We start from the raw sequence: 17514 nt of genomic DNA on the forward strand, positions 1-17514 counted from the left end.
AATCTAAATAACTGACTATTTAAAATCATTAGTATTTTCATGTTTTTTGTCTTTATTGGTATCAGGCTGTCGGTTAATAGTCTGCATGTTCATGTGTGTGTCACGTAGCTGTGGATTTGGGGGTGGGTGAGTTTAGCCAGTGTGGGCTGGCCCCACCTCTGTAGGGCCGCCCCCCTGGGTGGCCAGCCTGCCCAGCTCACAGGGGTATGGATGCGGCTGGAGCTCAACTGAAACCTCAGGAATCTTCTGCCTCTCCCAGTTTCCCTGGAGGAGGTAAAGAAACAGGCAAAGGGGGTGTGAGTATCTGTGTGCTTTATTTCCTGATTCATGAGCACAAAGCACAGTTTCCGCCCAGCTCAACCACTCCAGGTTTTTGTCCTGGTCCAGGTCTCAACCCCCCCCCCCCCCCCCCATACCTGGTACAGGTCAGATTCTAAATCCATATCCAAGGCAGTGGAGAACTGCGATGGTATGCCTTACATTCTTTATGTAACCATGGCAACCAGGACATTCTACTTTAGTGCATTTTCTGGTATGGATTATCATCCATGGTGGAAGAGGCGGAGTGGGGAGGTGAAGCATGGTGAGCAGAGGTGGAGGAGCGCAACTCACAGGAAAGAGCTCCGCCGTGGACTGATTGCAGTGCATGGTGATGGGGGAGGTGGAGTAGAGGGAGCTTAGCACCTCCCCGCTGAACGTGTCCCAGGGCACAGAGGAGAACTCCTCCTCCACGCTGGTCAGAGAGCAGCTGCAGCCCTCCCCTCCGTGGTACCTGGTGGAGAGAAGAACCACGGGGTAATGCACCGTCAGCTCGTGGCTGCTGCACCAAGGCAGGAGCATACCGGCTCCGCACCACTCCCACTTCATCCGTCACTGTAGAATAAGAAAGCAGCATCCACAGCACTGAAGAATTTGGTATGTGCTTTAATCCTATCCAAGAGCCTGAACTAACTTCTCTGATCTCTTCTGACATCTTCTGACACCCAGAATCTTCCACCTGCTTACTAGATTCACTGCCCACACTTTCTTAAAGAAATCCTACCTGAAGTGAGTGAATCTTTACTAAATTTAATTTAAAAAGTCCTTAAACGTTGACCAAGTACCGAAATCATTCAGATTAGTAGTATATGAGACTACTTACCAAGAAAATCTAACCTTGACCCATGTCAGCCATTAAACTGATCTCAAACCTTAATTTATTTCCAAGATCCAAGATCTTTTCACATGATGCAGAAAAGCTAGTCCATGTATTTATCTCTTAAAGATTGGACTACAGTAATGCCTTACTGTCTGGCTGTACCACTAAGTTCCTAAACAAGCTCCAGCTAGTTCAAAATCCAGCAGCCATTCGAACTAGAACTAGAACTAGAAAGTTTGATCACATTCCTCCTGTCTCATCTATATTTCACTGGCTCCCAATAAAATTTCATATTGATTATAAAAAACTTGTAATGACCTACAAAGCACTGAATGGTCTTGCCCCACAGTACTTAAGCAAATTCGATCTGCTACGTCTGCTTAGATCAAAAGGTGCGGGGTTTTTACTAGTACCAGGTAACTTTATGGTAAACTGGGATGTTATGATGCTGTCGCTTCACCTCTCTTTTGTCGCTCAAGTTTGTTGACTGAGAGCGGCGGGGAGCTGTTCCCCCCCCCCCCGCTATGACACACTCTCCACCCAAGCCAACTACTCCTTCATTGCCCTTGACGGACATTTTCATGCAAGATTGGTTTCAGACAGATACACCGTCGAACCCAGACTAAGACTTCTTGAAAACCGGAATAGAAATTCATTGCTTCGTTTCTTTATTATTATTATTCTTGTTCTTTTCTTTCACTATTTATTTTGCTCTTTATTCTTTATATTGTTGCTGTTGTAGTGACTGTTGTCGACCAGAGGAGGATGCCCCCCTTTTGAGTCTTGGTTTCTTCCTCATGCTCTAGGGGGGTTTTCCTTGCCACTGGCACCCTGGGCTTGCTCACTGGGGGCTTGGACTCGGACACGTCAAGCTGCTTTGTGACAACGGCTGTCGTAAAAAGCGGGCTGCTATAAAAACAAATTTGACTTTGATTTTAAAATTGAAATAAAATAAAGTTTGAATGGAATAACGAAATGTGTGTTTGTAAACTTGAAATAAAAACTGAGAATATAGTGCAAAATGGATCTGAAGGTGTAAATCTGTAGAACCTGTTAATGAGGCTGAAGCATTACTGTAGGAAGCCTGGCCCCACCCACATCTGTTAGCCCCCCCCCCCCCCCCCCCCCCCCATAACTGTTAATGAGACTGAAGTGGTTCTAGATGAAGCTCGGCCCCTCCCACATCTGTGAACGAGGCTGAAGCGTTTCTACAGGAAGCCTGGCCCCACCCCACACCTATTAGCCCCCCCCAATAACTGCTAATGAGACTGAAGTAGTTCTACAGGAAGCCTGGCCCCACCCACACCTGTTAATGAGGCTGAAGTATTTCTGCAGGAAGCTCGGGTCCACGTGGCTCTTGCACAGCTCCAGCTGGATGCGTGGGTAGTAGTGCACGTAGTTCACACACATCTCCTCCATGATGCCGAACCCTCCCTGCACAGAGAGGCAGCCATTAGTGTGTCCCCGTTGGCCCTGCTGGTCATAACCATACCATTAACCACTGGTTGGGTCATAATCATTATAATTCAGATTATTACTGCTGACAACAGTATGTGACTTGAAGGTTCCATGGAACAGTGGAGGTGATCTTATATTTCCAATAAGCAATTTTTCTTATTGAAGATCAAATCTGGAAACTCAGGAACTGTGTGTGTGTGCATCTCCAATTTTTTTTTGCCTGTCAGTTATTTTGTGGCTAGGCTAGGCGAAACACCAGGCATGTATTCTGTGGAGGGAGCGGCTTTGGAGAGAAGGTGTGGCATTGAACGGAGCTTTTGAATGCCTTCAGTGGCTCATTCTGGTGGAACAGCAATATGGATTATAACAGCTGTAAGGCTGTGGTGCTTTGGGGGACAGTTAGGCCTACCTACTGTAGATTTTGCAGAAATGTGTTCACAGTACAAAACTGAGCACTTTCTGGTTTGAAGTCGGTGTGCAGTACAAGAATCTCTGTAATCTACTGATCTAGTCAGCTCATCCTGTTAACTGCACAGAGGAAACTGGTGACAGCATGAGCCAAGGAGATCTCACCATGTAAACAGAGGTGCTTTAACAGCAGACAGAGCCACAGCAGAGGAGCTAGATCCACTTACGCTGGGCCTGTAATCTCCCCACGGGTGTTTGCAGGGCTTTGAGAGAGATTTAGGTGTATGTGCCAGCTTGCAATCAGCAATCCAAGGGGGTCTAACTTCTCAGACGTATGAGAGAGATTGCATATTGCTCTTGTCTGCAGGCCCACAGTGTATATACACGCCTTCTGTGCACATGTGTGTAACATGTATGTAAAAGAACTCACCACTGTAGGTTTGGTTCTATCTTCTGTGTTGTATGTACATTTCGTTAGGAGGTCATCACCCTGTGAGAAGCACACGCACAGATCACAACCTTTTGAAGAGCTTTCACAATTCTCCATTTGTATAAATTTATTTTAAGATCTCGCTTTTCAACCATTTGGCAGGTGTGCGTGGCACTGGTCGTCTCGCTGGGCGCGTGGGCCTAAATGCAGTGCTCTGTTGTTTTGTGTGGCACTGGCCGTCTCGCTGGGTGCGTGGGCCTAAACGCGGTGCTCTGTTGTTTTGTATGGCACTGGCCATCTTGCTGTGCGCGTGGGCCTAAACGCAGTGCTGTTGTTTTGTTGGTGGCCTGCTGTGCTTGGCATTTCCTGCGACGTCGCTTGTCGCGCGCTCTTATTCTCATCTAAATGCGTCTCTTCTTTTAGAGCACCCAACTCGCTCTCTTCTATAAGTAACCAGGGCTGGCACAGGGACTTACTGGCAAAACGGTCACCGTTTTCCTCAGTATGCGGATTGTCTGAAACAGCAACAGAGACGTGTTAGCCTTTTTCAAAATATGATTCAAAACCAATTTTCCTGTAGCTGAGCCTAAACACAGGTGAGGTGAACTCTATCATTATGAATTGGTAAACAAACAAGTTACACAGCTAGATTATTTTATGCTGATATTTGTGATCCATAAATTGATGCAGTGAGCATCAAAGGCGTTTGATAGGGGGTGAATCTTCTCAGAGACGCACAAGCGTGCGCCTGTGTGAGTGTGTGTACCTGGTAGTGTGTGCTGTAGTGCTTGTCTTCCTGCACGATCTCCACCTCTCTGCCTCCTCTGATCAGGACTGTCCTCACCGCGCGCCCAGCCAGGTGAGTGTGCAGCTGCGAAGCGAAAATATGGATCCCCCTGGGAGGCAGGGCCTGTAGGAGACGCGTGGAAATAAACACCACAATGATGACTGACGACGTACCTATGAAGGAATAGCCCGATGACACTTTATTTAAACGGCACAATTAAACGCCACAATAACTATTCACTTTACCTACGAACAAATTAATTTAACACTCAGCTCAATTTAGAGGGCACTGCTGTAGGACTGGCTGATCTATTAAGCGATTTGCGTTCTAGTGATGGTCTGACTAAAGTTGGCCTTGTAGTCTGTTGTCAAATTCCGGTTTGTCTGTTTCACTCAAATCTCCACGTCACTCAAAACCTCCAGTGGCTTCTGCTGTCTAACAGGCCACCATTGTACATATCCTCCTAGAGGATATGTTCTTAATGACTTGCCTGCTTTCATTACACTGTGTGCACAATTATTAGGCAAGTTGTATTTTTGAGGATTCATTTTATTATTGGACAACTACAGTGCTTTTGGCCAATCCAAAATATTAATAAACCTCAAACCTGAATATTTAAGTGAGGTTTTGGCTTTCTTAGGAGAATATCTGTGTGCATAATTATTATTATTATTATTATTATTATTATTATTATTATTATTATTTATTATCATTTATAAACTAAATGAAAAATGGAAATTTTCCCCATTTCACTTATTTATTATTCTCACTTTAACAGATGAAAATAACATCATCTGTATTAACAATCATAAGTCTTCCATTCATGGAGTCTGTCAGTTTCTTAATTTGTTGACGATCAACTTTTTGTGCAGCAGCAACCACAGCCTCCTGAACAGACACTGTTCAGAGAGATGTATACTGTTGTCCTTCACGGTAAATCTCCCACAAGTTCTCAACTTGGTGAGGAAGGGGGCCGTTTCATTATTCTTTCATCTTTAAGGCCTTTACTGGCTAGCCACGCAGTGGAGTACTTCGATGCTTGTGATGGAACATTGTCCTGCATAAAAATCATGGTCTTCTTGAAAGATACAGACTTTTTCCTGTCCCACTGCTTGAAGAAAGTGTTTTCAAAAAACTGGCAGTAGGTTTGGGGACTGATTTTGAGTCCATCTTCAACCTGAAAAGGTCCAACTAGCTCATCTTTAATAATACCAGCCCATAGCAGTAGGCCACCTCCACCTTGCTGACGTCTGAGTCGAAATGGAGCTCTGTGCCCGATACTGATCCAGGCCACAGGCCCATCCATCTGGTCCGTCAAGAGTCACTCGCGGTCTCTGACGTTTCATCTTATGTGTCTTGTTCAGTGGTGGTTGGGTGTCTCTGAGTACTGAACACCTTGTACGTCTGAGCACTCAAGGTAGGTCCTGGAATATGATAGCACTGTAGGATGACGGGTTCCTGGTCGCTTCACCTTTGATTCTTCTCAAATGTTTGGCAGTTTTTTGTGTCTTCTTTTCTTGTGACCATGTTGACCATTTGCAATAAAATGTTTGACGGCTCTATGATCACACCCCAATATCTTAGCAATTTTAAGAGTGCTACATCCCTCTGAAAGACCTTTTACAATTTTTGACATTTCAGAGTCAGTAAAACCTCTTTTTTGGCTCATTTTGCCTGAGGAAAAGAAGCTACCCAATAATTATGCACACTTTGATATAGGGTGTTGATCTCCTTAGGCCACACCCTCCTTCATTATGCAAATACATGTCACCTAAATCTAATAAGCACTCAAGTTTATACAGGTTGGAGTTGGAAAATATGAATAAAAATAATGATATGGTCAAATACTCTCTTGCCTAATAATTGTGCACACAGTGTAAAGCTTAAATAAATGTTTAAAAAGCATAAAAATAGATGTGCACAAAGTTCTTCTTAATTTTTTCTTAAAATTAAATGAAAAAATTAATTCCGCCAAGACCAGCAATCGGGCAATAACATCAACCTGTTTCTGAAAAATGAGTGTCAAGAACATTTTAATGAATTATAAAACAGATATGCTTTGCACCATCTTCTCTGTAGCAGCATCTCTTACTGACTATATACAGACAATATTAGTCTTAACTCTTATATACAGACAATTTTAGTCATAACTGAAGAGCTACAAACCACTTTTCCCAGTTAGGACAGATCTAATTTTATATTGTATATGACCTTATTGCAGAAATTTGTTAGGCTAACTACTGGCTTACACTAGAATAATGATGTTTTCAAAAATATTTCTGTCTTTGAAACACATGTTGCCCTTTGCTGTAGGTTAACCCTTGTCTTTACCGCACATTTAACAGCATTCAGACCAATGATATTCCGACATTTTCATGGTACCACTCACCGTGCGTGTGCACTTGGCTGTACAATATCCAGTTAGCTGAAAGTCGGTCTGGCGAGGAGGGATAGCCATAACGGGTGTGTACACGAGACCCAGTTCCATGATCCCTGCGTCGAACCGCCGCAGAGATGGACTGTACCACAGACGGATGCCCGAGGAGTCGTGGCGACCTGTATCACATACGCAAAATGCAGCCTATCATTCCATCCGTCAGGGGATACTGTAGCAAAACTAGCACAACAAAAATGTTTTGATGTGTAAATGACTTTGAAATGATTTTAAAGGCAACACCACATTGAGAAGTGAGAGCTTCATTTTCTTTAGGGCAACGCAAACACTTATGGTGAGTAGTAAGCCAACTACTTCTTCCTCAGTGTTCACCGCTGGCCCTAAAAAGCAGTGGTGTGGAGGAGCATAAAGCTGACCTGAGTCACATCAGGTTGACCTCAGAGACACATGACGCTGACCTCAGAGACACATGACGCTGACCTCAGAGACAGATGAGGCTGACCTCAGAGACACATGACGCTGACCTCAGAGACAGATGAGGCTGACCTCAGAGACACATGACGCTGACCTCAGAGACACATGACGCTGACCTCAGAGACAGATGAGGCTGACCTCAGAGTCACATCAGGTTGACCTCAGAGACACATGACGCTGACCTCAGAGACAGATGAGGCTGACCTCAGAGACACATGACGCTGACCTCAGAGACAGATGAGGCTGACCTCAGAGTCACATCAGGTTGACCTCAGAGACACATGACGCTGACCTCAGAGACAGATGACGCTGACCTCAGAGACACATGACGCTGACCTCAGAGACAGATGAGGCTGACCTCAGAGACACATGACGCTGACCTCAGAGACAGATGAGGCTGACCTCAGAGACAGATGAGGCTGACCTCAGAGACACATGATGCTGACCTCAGAGACACATAACGCTGACCTCAGAGACAGATGGGGCTTACCTTAGCCATGCATGAGTCTTACCTCAGACGGATGAGCCTGACCTCAGAAATGGATGTCACAATCAAGTTCCGAAAATCAAAGAGCCCTGTTGGACTAATTAGGAGCATGTCTGCCTAACCGTGTTTGTGTGTGTCTCTCTGTGTCTCTGACAGGCTTACTGTGTGTGTGTGTGTGTGTGTGTGTGTGTGTACCTGAGATGAGGAGTGGGTTGTGATAATGAACCTCCAAACGAAGAAACCTAGAGGAACCTTCTCCTCCGAGAGGTAAGCCAGCATCAGGAGGGTAGTAAAATGCCTATGCAACACACACCACACACACACACACACACACACACACACACACACACACACACACACACACACACACACACACACAGTGTGTTATATTTAATCAAACCTTGGGTGTTTCTATGATCAACTTCACTTCAGTGCTTTCTGAATCATCTAACAACCCTTCATGATGGATAGTGTACCTGTTCCTAAGGTAAAACAACCCTTCATGAATCCTCTTTTGAAAGCTTCAACAATGCCATCCAAGGACAGCTTTACATAACTGACCTGCTTTCTTTCCCTTCCACCTGTTCTCTCCCCAGTTCTCTCTCTCTCTCTCTCTGTCTCCGTCGGTCTTTCTCTTACTGTCTCTCTCTGTCTCTCTATCTCACCGTTCTGGCTTTATTTGTATCCCTTCCTTTTAGAAGCATCATGCCATAAAACAAATGAATATAAAAAAAGTGCCCAACACCATCTATAAAAAATAAAATGTCACAAAAACAAACAAAAGAAAGAAAGAAACAGACCTCTGTGTTTCGCGCCTAAGCTCATCTCTCCAGCTTGCTTCCTGCCTGCTGTGGATTTGTTAGTTCTGCTCCAGTGTAATCCAGTTGGAATCTCTCTCTCTTCCTCATCCCCCCTTTTCCCTTTGGCACCTGACGCTGCCACTGCCGGAAGGCCTCAGTCCGCCCTCCACGCCGCTTCAATCCCCAGCGGGTGCCTGGGGAACGTGGGCGAATGCCAGCCTGCTCGCCGGTACGTGTCTTTAGAGATGCCGAACGCACTGCTTCTTAATACCTGCTCTCTTGGGGCCTGAACTGTTCCCTATCAGTCAGAGAAAAGCCCAGAGCTGAGCCATTAGCAATGGTGAAGTGATCAGAATGGCAGTGCAGAGCGAGAGGTGTCAACGGGAGTGTTTATTGATTTCATTTATTTATTTATGATGTCGTTTGTTCACGAGTGATATTGCCCCACCCACATTTATAATGTTTTCTAGCTTGGTGGCATCAAATGAGACCCTGTGAAATAAATCAGAAAAGATATCTATGGGATTTCAGTAGTGGGCGAAGTGGGGTCACGGTGGTGGTGGTGGTGGTGGTGGTGGTGGGAGCACTGATGGGGTGATTGTGTTGGTGCGGGGAGGAGGTGGTTCTGCAGGGGTGGGGGTGCAGTGGGGTCACAGGGGTGGTGGTGGTGGTGGTGGTGGTGGGAGCACTGATGGGGTGATTGTGTTGGTGCGGGGGGGAGGTGGTTCTGCAGGGGCGGGGGTGCCGTGGGGTCACAGGGGTGGTGGTGGTGGGAGCACTGATGGGGTGATTGTGTTGGTGCGGGGGGAGGTGGTTCTGCAGGGGTGGGGGTGCCGTGGGTCACAGGGGTGGTGGTGGTGGTGTGGGAGCACTGATGGGCTGATTGTGTTGGTGCAGGGGGGAGGTGGTTCTGCAGGGGCGGGGGTGCCGTGGGGTCACAGGGGTGGTGGTGGTGGGAGCACTGATGGGGTGATTGTGTTGGTGCGGGGGGGAGGTGGTTCTGCAGGGGTGGGGGTGCCGTGGGGTCACAGGGGTGGTGGTGGTGGTGGTGGGAGCACTGATGGGCTGATTGTGTTGGTGCGGGGGGGAGGTGGTTCTGCAGGGGCGGGGGTGCCGTGGGGTCACAGGGGTGGTGGTGGTGGGAGCACTGATGGGGTGATTGTGTTGGTGCGGGGGGGAGGTGGTTCTGCAGTGGTGGGGGTGCCGTGGGGTCACAGGGGTGGTGGTGGTGGTGGTGGGAGCACTGATGGGCTGATTGTGTTGGTGCGGGGGGGAGGTGGTTCTGCAGGGGCGGGGGTGCCGTGGGGTCACAGGGGTGGTGGTGGTGGGAGCACTGATGGGGTGATTGTGTTGGTGCGGGGGGGAGGTGGTTCTGCAGGGGCGGGGGTGCCGTGGGGTCACAGGGGTGGTGGTGGTGGTGGTGGGAGCACTGATGGGCTGATTGTGTTGGTGCGGGGGGGAGGTGGTTCTGCAGGGGTGGGGGTGCCGTGGGGTCACAGAGGTGGTGGTGGTGGTGGTGGTGGTGGGAGCACTGATGGGGTGATTGTGTTGGTGCGGGGGGGAGGTGGTTCTGCAGTGGTGGGGGTGCCGTGGGGTCACAGGGGTGGTGGTGCTTTACCTCAGCGCCCAGAGCCCACGCTGCCAACACGTGGCGACAGTAGTTCAACGAGTGCGGCTTCATCTTGGAGTCGCACAAGCCGCTGTACTGGGGCATGGCATCCGTGCGTGGGGAGCACTCAAACACCTCGATGTGGTGCACAATCGCCTCATTGCCAGCACTCACGACTGCCTCGTACTGCGGAGAGAGAGCGACACAGAGGGACAGAAACAGGAAGAGAGCGAGAGAGAGAGAGAGAGAGAGAGAGAGAGAGAGAGAGAGAGAGAGACTGGCTTATTTATGATAGTACAGTACACAACGTACACCAGTTACCAACGTACATAAGGTCCAATACGACGTGGAAAAACAGAGCTGTTAAAAAGAAGTGGCGTCAGAGATGCCCCAAGGAAGATAAGTTTCTTGGAGATCAGAAATATTGGTATCAGTAAAACAATAACACATTCATTCAGATGAAATGTGAACATTTCATTAATAGATTAACACTGTCCAACATACATGGTCTTTTTAGATGGATTGGATTTTAAAAAATGCGCACTCCATCAATGTGCAGCTCACATCACCCTAATTTGATATCAGTTACACTGGCTTCTCGTTCCTGAACGCATTCAGTATAAACTCCTCCTCCTTACACTCAGAGCTCTGCACAGGCGTGCACCTCCCTACCTATCTGAGCTCCTACACTCATACTGCCCCACCCGTACACGTCAGTCCTCTGATGCAGGTCTCCTCTCCATCCCCAAGTTCACATTGATCTTTGTAGGAGGCAGATCTTTAGAGTTTTAACATCACCTATGGCATTAGTTACCATTAATATTACTAGTTAGCATTAACATTACCTATGGCACTAGTTACCATTAACATCACCTATGGCACTAGTTACCATTAACATTACGCATGGCACTAGTTAGCATTAACATCACCTATGGCATTAGTTAACATTAACATCACCTTTGGCACTAGTTACCATTAATATTACTAGTTAGCATTAACATTACCTATGGCACTAGTTACCATTAATATTACTAGTTAGCATTAACATTACCTATGGCACTAGTTACCATTAACATCACCTATGGCACTAGTTACCATTAACATTACGCATGGCACTAGTTACCATTAACATTACGCATGGAACTAGTTAGCATTAACATCACCTATGGCATTAGTTACCAATAACATCACCTATGGCATTAGTTACCATTAACATCACCTATGGCATTAGTTACCATTAATATTACTAAATACCATGAACATCACCTATGGCACTAGTTACCATTAACATCACCTATGGCATTAGTTACCATTAATATTACTAGTTAGCATTAACATGACCTATGGCACTAGTTACCATTAACATTACCTATGGCACTAGTTACCATTAATATTACTAGTTAGCATTAACATTACCTATGGCACTAGTTAGCATTAATATTACTATTTATCATTAACATATGGCATGTTGCCATTAACAAATAATGAGCTTCAGAATTATTTATTTATTTATTTTACTAACAATTAAATTTTACATTTGCATTTTTACATTTTGATTTAACGTCTGTACAAAAAAACAAAAAACAACAACAACAAAAAACAAACAGTATTTCTATTATAAAAGTTTGCCCTTGATTGATAGACCATGGACTTTATGAGTGTAAAAAGGTGGAAATATGGTTTTAAGTTGTCTGAACTTAATTCATACTTTAAATTGAAATTAATTCCTTTAATGTCTATTTAAATATTTCACTCTATTCACTATATTTAATTTTCTTTCCTTTTACTTTTTAACTTTGCAAATTACTTCCTGAAGTGATAGATCTCAGGATGTAATAACCTTTGTTTGTCTTGTATTCATTTTATTCTCTTTAAAGCACTTTGTAAACTGTATTATAGAAAATGCTATACAAAAGGTTATAATAATAATAATAATAATAATAATAATATTATTATTATCTCTGTTTTCATTTATTGTTTCATTTGTTATTTATTTTCAGTTATTGTTTCCATGTGTTGTGTTTCGTGTTTGTATGTACGGTACTATCCCGGGTCACCCAAGGAGGATGGGCTCCTTCTGGCACCTGGTCCTCCCGAGTGTCCTTACATTTGAGGGACTTACACCCGAGGGTCCTTCCTTATGCTCATGGGAGTTACACCTGAGGGAGTTACACCCGAGGGTCCTTCCTTACACTCGAGAGAGTTACGTCCAAAGGGTCCTTCCTTACACCCGAGGGTCGTTCCTTACGCTCATGGGAGTTACACCAGAGAGTTACACCCGAGGGTCCTTCCTTACACCTGAGGGAGTTACACCTGAGGGTCCTTCTTATGCCACAAGAGAGTTGCACACGAGAGAGTTAGTTCTTGCACCTGTTGCCTTTTGGGTCTTTGAAAAATTACTCTAAAGCTCTTTTGAGAATATCAGTTGTTAAAGCGATAGACACATTTGAATTGAATCTATACATCATAGGTACATTTGAACTGAAGTGAAATGAATTGAGTTACTGTTACTTCATGCTGTAAAAAATGTTTTTACCATAATGCAGTATCACCCGAAGGTCCTTACCATGACGATGTGGTTCTTGGGCATCCTGGGTGGTAGCTGGTAGGTGTAGCACCAGTAGGTGGTCTCCTGGGTAGGGATGACGATGTTAGGAGCCAGAACCTCCAGCGCACGCACGTCACGTGGAAGACTGGGGGTGGGCGTGTCTGGACGCAAAAGCAGGATTCGCTGAAGGCCGGTTTGGAGGCGGGACACGTTGAGCTTCTGGAGCGAGTACACTGGCTGTTCCAGGATAGCATATATCAAGTGGACAGTGCCTTCCTGCCAATCAGAGCAGTGCCTACTCAGTACAGGAACTGGTATTGCACTTAAATGTTTGTTTTCGGGATGGTTATAATCTACTGAAGATTTTATATTATACTGCACAATTGTGTCTCTCAACAAACCCAAATTGACTCGCACACGTACACACACACACATACACTCCTGCCTTCTACATCTCTCTACTTACAAATGCGCTTCTCTTGTACATAGTCCCCCTTTCTCTTTCCCCCACTTTGTGTGTGTGTGTGTGTGGGGGGGGGGGTCGTACAACACCTCTATAACATAGTCGTGAGGGTCACAGGTGTTGAAGGGCCTCTTGAAAAGCAGACAGAAGCCCTCTGGGGTGTTGCGTGCCTCCAACAGCTGATAATCCTGCTGACTGTCCAGCATGACCCTGCCCTGAGCATCACTCCAGGCGTCCTACACACACAAACACACCAACGCTCAAGCACACACACCATTGCACACAAGCCAGAGTGCCAAAAGCTATGGGCTTCAGTTCCATGTGAGCATGTAGTGCACAGTGTACTCCAGGCTTGTCCTGCCTGTAAACTTTCTTTTGCAAGGACATAATGGTTTTCGGGGACAGGCTGGTGTCTCCTCATTCACGGACAGGCTGTTGTTCTCCCATTGGAGGACAGGCTGGTGTCCTCCCTTTCGGAGACGGGCTGGTATCCTCCTCTGGCTGTCAGAGAGCTTGAGCGGCTCCTCTTCTCCGCGGCTCAATCCTAATTCATCCCCTGCTGACTGCCCCTAGTTCCTCCCTGTAGTCGCTCCCACGAAACACTCTGGAGGAGCCACACTGCAGAATAACACTGTTTAATTATCATATACCTTTTAAGAACTTACTTTAATTCTAGCAGAACTGGAAGGCATTACTTAGCAGCCACTGTGACATCTGCACCTGTCTGCTCTAATCTGCACTTTGGCATATAGCCTGGAGCTCATAGGTAAAGTATGGTTTTTCCAAATCGTTCTGTTTTTCTCATTTGTACATTTTTCCTCTTCATTACAGAGTGGACTATTGTTTTCCATCCACGCACTTTGTAACTTTGCCAAGGAGCAGTTTAAAAAACAAACAAACTGAGATGCAATCTGTCAAAATGATTTAACATCAGCAGTGTTGCGACCCAAACTGTCAGAGCCAGCCAACAGCGACCCATTCAGCGCTTGCTGGTGGGAAACCGGCTGGGAAGCTGAGAAGGCGTGGAAATGATGGGGGTGATGAAGGTGATGCTGGCACCGCCATGACCTTCATCTCTCAGAGTAACTCATCAGGCGATGCCAAAGAAAGACATACAGGGTAGTATTTTCAAAAACTGTGTCAGCACGGACAAACTGAAAATAAACCAGTATTTGTGTGTGTGTGTGTGTGTGTGTGTGTGTGTGTGTGTGTGTGTGTGTATACGTGGGGGAGGGTGTGATTTTGCAGGTCTATCATAGCAAGACCCATCAACGAAGGCTCTTCACACTCTAGAGAGACTGGAAGACACCGAGTACAGATTCCCAACAGAGAAAATGACCCACTGTTGTGTGTTCTTCCCCAGGTCTGACATGTGTCTCAGAGGAGTTCTAAAGCTGCGTGACTCCCTCTCTCGTTCGCTTGCATTGACTCACCTAAGTGAATTCAGACGTCATATTGTAGTAGATATAAATGATACACGGGCATTTAGCTTACTGGCTAAAGTAAAACATTTTGCTAGAAAAATACTCTAATCCTTGAAAAACATTAATCACATACCACAAAAGCAGATAATTTTATCAGACAGATACAATTCCAGTCAGTTACTGCAAGAGCCAAAATGATAACAATAACCCAGTAGCTGTAGGGATCAGTCTGAGCCTGCTCAGTTGTTTAATTGCGCTTTGTTCTCTACATACTGAACTATATTCACATGCCCAAGGCAAGCGAGCCTATTTCCTCATCTGCTGTGCTCTGTTCTCAAATGTGGTTTTCTGTTAGACAGTCCACCATAATGCAGAAAACACAAGTCTCAAGGGATTTTCTCATCGCTGAAGCCATCTAAGAACTGTATCACCTCTCCGACAAATTGAGCTTGGCCCCTGTGCTTGTAAATAGTAAAGAATTGATAACTGATTTGGGAGTCGTGCTTTCCCATGGGTTCTGAAGGGTGTTTATATTTCTAAGAACATTTTTCTCTAAGTGGTCTCTTAATGTTTTACAGTTGTCCATTAGAGGTTTGGGTTTTTTCTGTGTGATCTGGGTTAGTTGTTTTAAAAGAGTTTGCTAAAAATGAGAAAAATCTATGAGAATGCACTACAAAAAAGAATCTGTTGTACTATGAAAAGGACCCTAGTTTTAGATGCTTTAGCAATCAGACATAATCCAAGGGTCTCGTAATTCTGGCTTGACCGGCTAACACAAACATGTCTGCTAAATGTCAATCGATAAAATGTCAGTCTCCTACATCTAAGTATCGTCTTACCCCAAAGTAAGACTTGTGTCCGTCATCCCAGAGCAGTATCAGGTCGGCGTCGGTGGGCTCTCCCCGGTCCGACATGCCCAGCAGCAGACCGTGCCGTAGCTCTTTGGCCCGCAGCTCCAGGTACACCTCCTGCCGGGAGTAGCTGACGTTCCAGGCGAGCTGCAGCCGGCCGGCCGGATCCAGCGGTACGTGGTGGGACATGGCGGCTCTCGGGGACTTTGCTGAAGGTGGAGCAGAGGGAGCCTGGTAGGGGGCGACCAGGAGCACCACCAGGACGGCGAGCAGGGTCGCGTACATCAGCGCAATGTCCTGCAGACGCAGGTCTTTGTTCAGCAGACGCATTTCCTCTGCCTCGGCTCAGCCGACCGCAGCGTTGCTCCACAGCAAGCTGGCAGAACTCTTGTGCAGTTTTTTCCTTCTCGAACTATCAGTTAGCTGCTAAGATGGTGTTGATGACACTTTTCCAAAAGAGGCTGACCTTTGATATTCTGTAATGTACTTACATATACTGGGCCCTCACTCACTAAGACACTCTTTGACTGGAACAAGGTCACGCCCACTTTCCTGACTCTTTCATTGCCAGTGATTCTCCAGCTCCAGAGTTTTGTTCGTCACCTTCTGTCTTTCGTTTTGGTGCCTCTTTCTCCTCTCCGGCTGACTGGATGCTCAGGTCTGACTCCGTCTCCTGGTGCTGTGGTGTCTCTGCAGGTTTTTTCTCAGGTTTGGGTTTGTGTAATGATTCTGTGGGATCTGTGTGGGGTCTTCTCTCAGGTCTGGCTCTCTGTTCCTGGTGTGGTGGGATCTGTGTGGGGTCTTCTCTCAGCTCTGGCTGTCTGGTCCTGGTGCTGTAGGATCTGTGCGGGTTCTTCCCTCAGCCTCCAGCTTTTAAGAGCACAGCCCTCTGTCAGGCTGTACTTTATGCCCGCTAATCGCGTTAGCTCGAGTTAACGAAAATTCGATTGTTATTTACCCTCTGGTCAAACTTCTTTTTTGGGGTGGTGTCTTTTTTCCAACATCTGCTTGTCTTTTGCTGGAGGGGCGGGGCCCACCAAAACATGGTCTTTCAAGGATCTTCTGAATCAAAACAATCTGGGGCGGAAAAAAACAGACATAAATCTTTGATCAGCAATTTTACAGCATGTCTTGTGCTGAGCATGCCGGCAGTAATTTAGATGAATTGTGATTATTGATCATCATTGATCATTTTTGTCAGGATCAAGATCACAAAGCAAGCTTCTGTTAGGCTCTTTTTATGATCATAAGAGTTTGTAAAATGCGTTCCACTTCCTTAGGCCCCATGTAAACCAGAACTCCTGGATGATAGCCGAGACGGCGCGCGGCTGGCGCCATGGTTACTCATGGGTGTCGACGGCAAACGATTTCACCTAAAGCTTCTTCATCTCCCTTTATTGCCCAATAAAATGCTGCAAATGAGGAAAGTTTGAATGTTGCATCGGCTACGTCGGCGTTGAAACCCAGAGGACGCTAATGAGTGTCTGTAAAAGAAGGCGACGGTCGCTGTGCTCGTAGCTGCCGTGTGACAGTGATCTGCGGCGCTCTTGTGAGAGGAAGCGGGGGGCAGGGGGTGGGGGGCAGCACAGATTATTTTAATGCTTTTCTCAATGCCTGTAGCTTTGAAGGTTGCCACTGTGGCCGTGAACGAGCCTTTTGGCTGAGGTTTTCATGTGCTTAGCATGCAACCGGCCTTCCTAGCTCAGGCACTATACTTATGTCTCCACAGAATGGGAGCAGCTTACAATGTGTGTGTGTGTGTGTGTGTGTGTGTGTGTGTGTGTGTGTGTGTGCTCTCTGAATATCCAGGCAACTGGATGACTTTCCATCACCGCAAGGCTTTAGGGAAGGAGCCTTCAACCTTTTACTTCGCCTTTCAAGGAATTAAAAGGAATCAAGACGAAACACTGTTTAGGGCGGTAATAGAAAAGCCTCCCTCTGCGTGTGTGCGCGCGTGTCCGTGTGTTTTTGCACGCGTGTGTTCCGGAGAGGCGGCGGCACGGAGACGCGGCCGCCACGGTGCTTTCGTTTCAGTCGGGAAACACTGACACCTTGTTTGTGGGGGAGAAAAGGGAGGTAAAAGGTTATCTGGGCCCCTGGGGCGATGGAGTGGCATGGAGTGGGGGATGAAGACGGATGGATGGCAAAGAGGAGAGAAAGAGAGGGAGGAGCACACCCAGGTCAGGGCCGTTAATGAAATGAAGGCCCGGGGCAGGAGGAGGGAAAGAGAGAGGTGGAGGGA

At 46.4% G+C, this 17514-nt stretch overlaps 1 protein-coding gene across 1 annotated transcript; it reads right to left on the reverse strand.

Moving 5' to 3' along the window:
* Positions 1-2: 2 nt before the first annotated feature.
* Positions 3-15602, reverse strand: dbh (dopamine beta-hydroxylase (dopamine beta-monooxygenase)). The gene is made up of 12 exons (XM_027008340.2): positions 15261-15602; positions 13087-13233; positions 12553-12810; positions 9996-10172; positions 7773-7875; positions 6611-6777; positions 4201-4344; positions 3911-3949; positions 3435-3494; positions 2445-2572; positions 613-772; positions 3-264 (listed from the first exon to the last, which is right to left on the reverse strand). Exons 1-12 carry the CDS (start codon positions 15600-15602, stop codon positions 133-135), a joined length of 1857 nt encoding a protein of 618 aa, XP_026864141.2. The 3' UTR covers positions 3-132.
* Positions 15603-17514: the final 1912 nt, after the last annotated feature.

The sequence above is a fragment of the Electrophorus electricus genome, chromosome 17 (genome assembly GCF_013358815.1).
Source record: "Electrophorus electricus isolate fEleEle1 chromosome 17, fEleEle1.pri, whole genome shotgun sequence".
Lineage (NCBI taxonomy): Eukaryota > Metazoa > Chordata > Actinopteri > Gymnotiformes > Gymnotidae > Electrophorus > Electrophorus electricus.